The 9,666-nt window shown below is 48.5% G+C and overlaps 1 protein-coding gene across 1 annotated transcript in view; it reads left to right on the top strand.

Annotated features, from left to right (window-relative positions):
• Nucleotides 1-492: 492 nt before the first annotated feature.
• The window catches only part of LOC115186229 (voltage-dependent T-type calcium channel subunit alpha-1H), a gene marked incomplete at its 5' end in the record, with an annotated part of 42,705 nt that continues 33,531 nt past the window's right edge, over nt 493-9,666 (top strand). Inside the window, 5 exon segments of the mRNA XM_029745904.1 lie at nt 493-593; nt 1,145-1,268; nt 3,711-3,779; nt 7,985-8,169; nt 9,643-9,666. The exon segment at nt 9,643-9,666 is cut by the window's right edge and continues 103 nt beyond it. Of these exon segments, the coding sequence (XP_029601764.1) occupies nt 493-593; nt 1,145-1,268; nt 3,711-3,779; nt 7,985-8,169; nt 9,643-9,666 (503 nt within the window).

Below are 9,666 nucleotides of genomic sequence, written 5' to 3'. Positions count from 1 at the left end.
GAGTTGTTGTTCCCTGCTGCTAGAGAATGAATGTTCTGCGCCGTCATGGAAACACACATCCAAAACTTAGAGACTGACGATGTAGAGGATGGAGCAAGGAGTGTGTGTGTGTTGTGTGTGTGTGTACTGTGTGTGTGGTGTGTGTGTTGTGTGTGTGTGTGTGTGTGTGTGTGTGTGTGTGTGTGTGTGTGTGTGTGTGTGTGTGTGTGTGTGTGTGTGTGTGTGTGTGTGTGTACTGTGTGTGTGTGTACTGTGTGTGTGTGTGTGTGTGTGTGTGTGTGTGTGTGTGTGTGTGTGTGTACTGTGTGTGTGTGTGTGTGTGTGTGTGTGTGTGTGTGTGTGTGTGTGTGTGTGTGTGTGTGTGTGTGTGTACTGTGTGTGTGTGTGTGTGTGTGTGTGTGTGTGTACTGTGTGTGTGTGTGTGTGTGTGTGTGTGTGTGTGTGTGTGTGTGTGTGTGTACTGTGTGTAATGCGGACCTCTGTGCTCTGTAGAACCTGTGGTTCCGGGTCAGGAGAACGCTGCTGAGCCACCAGCCAGGCTGGTGTAGAGAACATAAAGACTGGAACCTTTACCTGTTTTCCCCTCAGAACTCGTGAGTTACATACACACACACACACACACACTCACACACACACACGCACGCACGCACGCACGCACACACACATACACACACACATACACACACACACACACACATACACACACACACACACACACACGCACGCACGCACGCACGCACGCACGCACGCACACATACACACACACACACACCACACACATTCTTGTTGTCTCACCTTCTCATAGATACTGTATCTCCCCCTCTCCCCCCTTCCTCCCTCCCTCGCCCCATCCCCTTCCTCTCTCCCCTCCCTCACCCCTTCCTCTCCCCCCTCTCCCCCATCCCCCCCCCTCTCTCTCCCCCTCCCTCACCCCATCCGCCTCCCCCATCCCCACCCCCGTCCCCCCTCTCTCCCCTCCCTCACCCCTTCCTCCCCCCGTACCCCCTCTCCCCCTCCTCCCTCCCCTTCCTCCCCCCCTCCCCCCTCCCCTCTCCCTCCCCCCTCCCCCCCTCCCCCCCTCCCTCCCCCCTCCCCCTCTCCCCCTCCTCCCTCCCCCCTCTCCCCCCTCTCTCCCCTCCTCTAGGTTCCGTGTGTGGGCTAAGGGGATGATCTCTCATAAGATGTTTGATCACGTGGTCCTGATCTTCATCTTCCTGAACTGCATCACCATCGCTCTGGAGAGACCCGGCATACAGCCGCACAGCACCGTAAGACACTAGGGCTGTGGCTGGTGTTATATACAGCCGCACAGCACCGTAAGACACTAGGGCTGTGGTTGGTGTTATATACAGCCGCACAGCACCGTAAGACACTAGGGCTGTGGCTGGTGTTATATACAGCCGCACAGCACCGTAAGACACTAGGGCTGTGGCTGGTGTTATATACAGCCGCACAGCACCGTAAGACACTAGGGCTGTGGCTGGTGTTATATACAGCCGCACAGCACCGTAAGACACTAGGGCTGTGGCTGGTGTTATCTACAGCCGCACAGCACCGTAAGACACTAGGGCTGTGGCTGGTGTTATCTACAGCCGCACAGCACCGTAAGACACTAGGGCTGTGGCTGGTGTTATATACAGCCGCACAGCACCGTAAGACACTAGGGCTGTGGCTGGTGTTATATACAGCCGCACAGCACCGTAAGACACTAGGGCTGTGGCTGGTGTTATATACAGCCGCACAGCACCGTAAGACACTAGGGCTGTGGCTGGTGTTATATACAGCCGCACAGCACCGTAAGACACTAGGGCTGTGGCTGGTGTTATATACAGCCGCACAGCACCGTAAGACACTAGGGCTGTGGCTGGTGTTATATACAGCCGCACAGCACCGTAAGACACTAGGGCTGTGGCTGGTGTTATATACAGCCGCACAGCACCGTAAGACACTAGGGCTGTGGCTGGTGTTATATACAGCCGCACAGCACCGTAAGACACTAGGGCTGTGGCTGGTGTTATATACAGCCGCACAGCACCGTAAGACACTAGGGCTGTGGCTGGTGTTATATACAGCCGCACAGCACCGTAAGACACTAGGGCTGTGGCTGGTGTTATATACATACAGCCGCACAGCACCGTAAGACACTAGGGCTGTGGCTGGTGTTATATACAGCCGCACAGCACCGTAAGACACTAGGGCTGTGGCTGGTGTTATATACAGCCGCACAGCACCGTAAGACACTAGGGCTGTGGCTGGTGTTATATACAGCCGCACAGCACCGTAAGACACTAGGGCTGTGGCTGGTGTTATATACAGCCGCACAGCACCGTAAGACACTAGGGCTGTGGCTGGTGTTATATACAGCCGCACAGCACCGTAAGACACTAGGGCTGTGGCTGTTGTTATATACAGCCGCACAGCACCGTATGACACTAGGGCTGTGGCTGGTGTTATATCCTATTGTACTATATACCAGTACTGATGCATCGACCGCTTTACTTTACCTTCTAGAACCCTATTTTTACTGAACCTTCTAGAACCCTATTTTTACTTTACCTTCTAGAACCCTATTTTTTGCTTTACCTTCTAGAACCCTATTTTTACTTTACCTTTTAGAACCCTATTTTTTACTTTACCTTCTAGAACCCTATTTTTACTTTACCTTCTAGAACCCTATTTTTTACTTTACCTTCTAGAACCCTATTTTTTACTTTACCTTCTAGAACCCTATTTTTTACTTTACCTTCTAGAACCCTGTTTTTACTGAACCTTCTAGAACCCTATTTTAATGTTTGGTTTTGTTAAATGTGATCAGCAACTCTGGCGCGTGTAATTACTCTGTTTTCTACTTGAGTCGTCTTCCTCCCTCTCCTCCTGCTACATGCCCCTCCCACACCAAGCCCTGGGTTTAGAAACTCTCTGCTGTAATATACTGTCTCTCCTCCTGCTACATGCCCCTCCCACACCAAGCCCTGGGTTTAGAAACTCTCTGCTGTAATATACTGTCTCTCCTCCTGCTACATGCCCCTCCCACACCAAGCCCTGGGTTTAGAAACTCTCTGCTGTAATATACTGTCTCTCCTCCTCTCCTCTTCCTCCAGGAGCGAGTGTTTCTGACTGTCTCCAACTAGAAACTCTCTGCTGTAATATACTGTCTCCCTTCAGGAGCGAGTGTTTCTGACTGACTCCAACTAGAAACTATCTCCTGTAATATACTGTCTCTCCTCCTCTCCTCTCCCTCTCTTCAGGAGCGAGTGTTTCTGACTGTCTCCAACTAGAAACTCTCTGCTGTAATATACTGTCTCTCCTCCTCTCCTCTCCCTCCAGGAGCGAGTGTTTCTGACTGTCTCCAACTAAAAACTCTCTGCTGTAATATACTGTCTCTCCTCCTCTCCTCTCCCTCCAGGAGCGAGTGTTTCTGACTGTCTCCAACTAGAAACTCTCTGCTGTAATATACTGTCTCTCCTCCTCTCCTCTCCCTTCAGGAGCGAGTGTTTCTGACTGTCTCCAACTAGAAACTCTCTGCTGTAATATACTGTCTCCCTTCAGGAGCGAGTGTTTCTGACTGACTCCAACTAGAAACTCTCTGCTGTAATATACTGTCTCTCCTCCTCTTCCTCCCTTCAGGAGCGAGTGTTTCTGACTGTCTCCAACTAGAAACTCTCTGCTGTAATATACTGTCTCTCCTCCTCTCCTCTCCCTCCCTCCAGGAGCGAGTGTTTCTGACTGTCTCCAACTACGTGTTCACTGTCATCTTCCTGGCTGAGATGACTGTCAAGGTAATACTATCGTCTGTTTCAGTTTGTCTGTTTCAGTCTCATGCTGTCTGTTTCAGTCTCATGCTGTCTGTTTCAGTCTCATGTTGTCTGTTTCAGTCTGTTGTCTGTTTCAGTCTCATGTTGTCTGTTTTAGTCTCATGCTGTCTGTTTCAGTCTCATGCTGTCTGTTTCAGTCTCATGTTGTCTGTTTCAGTCTCATGCTGTCTGTTTCAGTCTCATGCTGTCTGTTTCAGTCTCATGTTGTCTGTTTCAGTCTGTTGTCTGTTTCAGTCTCATGTTGTCTGTTTCAGTCTCATGCTGTCTGTTTCAGTCTGTTGTCTGTTTCAGTCTGTTGTCTGTTTTAGTCTCATGCTGTCTGTTTCAGTCTCATGCTGTCTGTTTCAGTCTGTTTTCTGTTTCAGTCTCATGTTGTCTGTTTTAGTCTCATGCTGTCTGTTTCAGTCTCATGCTGTCTGTTTCAGTCTGTTGTCTGTTTCAGTCTGTTTTCTGTTTCAGTCTCATGCTGTCTGTTTCAGTCTCATGCTGTCTGTTTCAGTCTCATGCTGTCTGTTTCAGTCTGTTTTCTGTTTCAGTCTCATGTTGTCTGTTTTAGTCGCATGCCGCCCGTTTCAGTCTGCTGACTCTGTCTGTTTGTTTGTTGTCTGTTTCAGTCTCATGCTGTCTGTTTTAGTCTGTTGTCTGTTTCAGTTTTATGTTGTCTGGTTCAGTCTCATCTTGCCTGTCTTATGCTGTCCATTTTAGTCTCATGATGTCTGATTCAGTCTGATCTCTGTTTCAGTCTGATCTCTGTTTCAGTCTGATCTCTGTTTCAGTCTGCTGTCTGTTTCAGTCTGCTGTCTGTCTCAGTCTATTGTATGTTTCAGTCTGCTCTCTGTCTCAGTCTGTTGTCTGTTTCAGTCTGATCTCTGTTTGTCTGCTCTCTGTTTCAGTCTGTTGTCTGTTTCAGTCTGATCTCTGTTTCAGTTTGGTTGTCTGTTTCAGTCTGTTGTCTGTTTCAGTTTAATCTCTGTTTCAGTCTGATCTCTGTTTCAGTCTGTTGTCTGTTTCAGTCTGATCTCTGTTTGTCTGCTCTCTGTTTCAGTCTGTTTCAGTCTGATCTCTGTTTCAGTCTGCTGTCTGTTTCAGTCTGATCTCTATTTCAGTCTGCTGTCTGTTTTAGTCTGCTCTCTGTTTCAGTCTGTTGTATGTTTCAGTCTGCTCTCTGTTTCAGTCTGTTGTATGTTTCAGTCTGATCTCTGTTTGTCTGCTCTCTGTTTCAGTTTGTTGTCTGTTTCAGTCTGATCTCTGTTTCAGTCTGCTCTCTGTTTCAGTCTGCTCTCTGTTTCAGTCTGATCTCTGTTTCAGTCTGTTTCAGTCTGTTGTATGTTTCAGTCTGCTGTCTGTTTCAGTCTGCTGTCTGTCTCAGTCTGCTGTCTGTTTCAGTCTGATCTCTGTTTCAGTCTGCTCTCTGTTTCAGTCTGATCTCTGTTTCAGTCTGTTTCAGTCTGTTGTATGTTTCAGTCTGCTCTCTGTTTCAGTCTGCTCTCTGTTTCAGTCTGATCTCTGTTTCAGACTGATCTCTGTTTCAGTCTGCTCTCTGTTTCAGTCTGCTCTCTGTTTCAGTCTGCTCTCTGTTTCAGTCTGGTCTCTGTTTCAGTCTGTTTCAGTCTGTTGTATGTTTCAGTCTGCTGTCTGTTTCAGTCTGCTGTCTGTCTCAGTCTGCTGTCTGTTTCAGTCTGATCTCTATTTCAGTCTGCTGTCTGTTTTAGTCTGCTCTCTGTTTCAGTCTGTTGTATGTTTCAGTCTGCTCTCTATTTCAGTCTGTTTCAGTCTGATCTCTGTTTCAGTCTGCTGTCTGTTTCAGTCTGATCTCTATTTCAGTCTGCTGTCTGTTTTAGTCTGCTCTCTGTTTCAGTCTGTTGTATGTTTCAGTCTGCTCTCTGTTTCAGTCTGTTGTATGTTTCAGTCTGATCTCTGTTTGTCTGCTCTCTGTTTCAGTCTGTTGTCTGTTTCAGTCTGATCTCTGTTTCAGTCTGCTGTCTGTTTCAGTCTGCTCTCTGTTTCAGTCTGCTCTCTGTTTCAGTCTGATCTCTGTTTCAGTCTGTTTCAGTCTGTTGTATGTTTCAGTCTGCTGTCTGTTTCAGTCTGCTGTCTGTCTCAGTCTGCTGTCTGTTTCAGTCTGATCTCTGTTTCAGTCTGCTCTCTGTTTCAGTCTGATCTCTGTTTCAGTCTGTTTCAGTCTGTTGTATGTTTCAGTCTGCTCTCTGTTTCAGTCTGCTCTCTGTTTCAGTCTGATCTCTGTTTCAGTCTGATCTCTGTTTCAGTCTGCTCTCTGTTTCAGTCTGCTCTCTGTTTCAGTCTGCTCTCTGTTTCAGTCTGGTCTCTGTTTCAGTCTGTTTCAGTCTGTTGTATGTTTCAGTCTGCTGTCTGTTTCAGTCTGCTGTCTGTCTCAGTCTGCTGTCTGTTTCAGTCTGATCTCTGTTTCAGTCTGTTGTCTGTTTCAGCCTGTTTCAGTCTACTGTCTGTTTCAGTCTACTGTCTGTTTCAGTCTGATCTCTGTTTCAGTCTGCTGTCTGTCTCAGTCTGTTGTATGTTTCAGTCTGTTGTCTGTTTCTGTCTGATCTCTGTTTCAGTCTGTTGTCTGTTTCAGTCTGTTGTCTGTTTCAGTCTGTTGCCTGTTTCAGTCTGATCTCTGTTTCAGTCTGCTCTCTGTTTCAGTCTGATCTCTGTTTCAGTCTGTTTCAGTCTGTTGTATGTTTCAGTCTGCTGTTTGTTTCAGTCTGCTGTCTGTCTCAGTCTGCTGTCTGTTTCAGTCTGATTTCTGTTTCAGTCTGTTGTCTGTTTCAGCCTGTTTCAGTCTACTGTCTGTTTCAGTCTGATCTGTGTTTCAGTCTGATCTCTGTTTCAGTCTGCTGTCTGTGTCAGTCTGTTGTATGTTTCAGTCTGTTGTATGTTTCAGTCTTCTGTCTGTTTCAGTCTGCTGTCTGTTTCAGTCTGCTGTCTGTTTGAGTCTGATTCAGTCTGATCTCTGTTTCAGTCTGCTGTCTATTTCAGTCTGTTGTCTGTTTCAGTCTGCTCTCTGTTTCAGTCTGATCTCTGTTTCAGTCTGTTGTCTGTTTCAGTCTGATCTCTGTTTCAGTCTGTTGTATGTTTCAGTCTGTTGTCTGTTTCAGTCTGATCTCTGTTTCAGTCTGTTGTCTGTTTCAGTCTGTTGTATGTTTCAGTCTGCTGTCTATTTCAGTCTGTTGTCTGTTTCAGTCTGCTCTCTGTTTCAGTCTGATCTTTGTTTCAGTCTGTTGTCTGTTTTAGTCTGCTCTCTGTTTCAGTCTGCTGTCTGTTTCAGTCTGATCTCTGTTTCAGTCTGATCTCTGTTTCAGTCTGATCTCTGTTTCAGTCTGCTCTCTGTTTCAGTCTGCTCTCTGTTGTCAGTCTGATCTCTGTTTCAGTCTGTTTCAGTCTGTTGTATGTTTCAGTCTGCTGTCTGTTTCAGTCTGCTGTCTGTCTCAGTCTGCTGTCTGTTTCAGTCTGATCTCTGTTTCAGTCTGTTGTATGTCTCAGTCTGCTGTCTGTTTCAGTCTGCTGTCTGTCTCAGTCTGCTGTCTGTTTCAGTCTGATCTCTGTTTCAGTCTGTTGTCTGTTTCAGCCTGTTTCAGTCTACTGTCTGTTTCAGTCTGATCTCTGTTTCAGTCTGATCTCTGTTTCAGTCTGCTGTCTGTCTCAGTCTGTTGTATGTTTCAGTCTTCTGTCTGTTTCAGTCTGCTGTCTGTTTCAGTCTGCTGTCGGTTTGAGTCTGTTTCTGTCTGATCTCTGTTTCAGTCTGTTGTCTGTTTCAGTCTGTTGTCTGTTTCAGTCTGTTGCCTGTTTCAGTCTGTTGTCTGTTTCAGTCTGTTTCAGTCTGTTTCAGTCTGTTTCAGTCTGTTTCAGTCTGATCTCTGTTTCAGTCTGATCTCTGTTTCAGTCTGCTCTCTGTTTCAGTCTGCTCTCTGTTTCAGTCTGCTCTCTGTTTCAGTCTGTTGTCTGTTTCAGTCTGCTGTCTGTTGTCAGTCTGATCTCTGTTTCTGTCTGTTGTCTGTTTCAGTCTGATTTCTGTTTCAGTCTGTTGCCTGTTTCAGTCTGTTGTCTGTTTCAGTCTGTTGTCTGTTTCAGTCTGCTGTCTGTTTCAGTCTGCTGTCTGTTTCAGTCTGTTTCAGTCCTGGAGTTATTGTTTCTTAATGTTGTGTCTGTAGATTGTAGCGTTGGGGTTCTGCTGGGGTAAACAGAGCTACCTGAAGAGCAGCTGGAATGTTCTGGATGGGATCCTGGTGTTTGTCTCTCTGGTGGACATCCTGGTGTCTCTGGCCTTGACCGGAGGGAACCGCATCCTGGGAATCCTCAGAGTACTACGACTGCTACGCACGCTACGACCTCTCAGGTAGGACCACACTACGACCACACTACGACCACACTACGACCACACTACGACCACACTATGACCGCACTACGACCACACTACGACCACACTACGACCACTCAGGTAGGACCACACTACGACCACACTACGACCTCTCAGGTAGGACCACACTACGACCACACTACGACCACACTACGACCTCTCAGGTAGAACCACACTACGACCACACTACGACCACACTACGACCTCTCAGGTAGGACCACACTATGACCTCTCAGGTAGAACCACACTACGACCACACTACGACCACACTACGACCTCTCAGGTAGAACCACACTACGACCTCTCAGGTAGGACCACACTACGACCACACTACGACCTCTCAGGTAGGACCACACTACGACCACACTACGACCACACTACGACCACACTACGACCACACCACGACCACACTATGACCGCACTACGACCGCACTATGACCACACTACGACCGCACTACGACCTCTCAGGTAGGACCACACTACGACCTCACTACGACCTCACTACGACCACACTACAACCACACTACGACCGCACTATGACCTCTCAGGTAGGACCGCACTACGACCGCACTACGACCTCACTACGACCTCACTACAACCACACTACGACCTCTCAGGTAGGACCACACTACGACCACACTACGACCGCACTACGACCACACTACGACCGCACTACGACCACACTACGACCTCTCAGGTAGGACCACACTACGACCGCACTACGACCTCACTACGACCGCACTACGACCACACTACGACCACACTACGACCGCACTACGACCACACTACGACCACACTACGACCACAGTACGACCTCTCAGGTAGGACCACACTACAACCACACTACGACCGCACTACGACCACACTACGACCGCACTACGACCCCACTACGACCACACTACGACCACACTACGACCACACTACGACCCCACTACGACCACACTACGACCACACTACGACCACACTACGACCCCACTACGACCTCACTACAACCCCACTACGACCACACTACGACCACACTACGACCACACTACGACCACACTACGACCACACTACGACCCCACTACGACCCCACTACGACCACACTACGACCTCACTACAACCCCATTACGACCACACTACGACCTCTCAGGTAGGACCACACTACGACTGCACTACGACCGCACTACGACCACACTACGACCACACTACGACCGCACTACGACCGCACTACGACCCCACTACGACCACACTACGACCGCACTACGACCACACTACGACCACACTACGACCGCACTACGACCACACTACGACCACACTACGACCCCACTACGACCCCACTACGACCACACTACGACCACACTACGACTGCACTACGACCACACTACGACCACACTACGACCGCACTACGACCACACTACGACCACACTACGACCTCTCAGGTAGGGGGGTGGGTCTCTGTGTGTGTTGCAGGGTGATCAGTCGAGCCCCAGGGCT

The sequence above is a fragment of the Salmo trutta genome, unplaced genomic scaffold (assembly GCF_901001165.1).
Source record: "Salmo trutta unplaced genomic scaffold, fSalTru1.1, whole genome shotgun sequence".
Classification (NCBI taxonomy): Eukaryota; Metazoa; Chordata; class Actinopteri; order Salmoniformes; family Salmonidae; genus Salmo; species Salmo trutta.
Note: the sequence above shows the minus strand (reverse complement) of the source record. Positions and strands in the feature narration are given on the sequence as shown.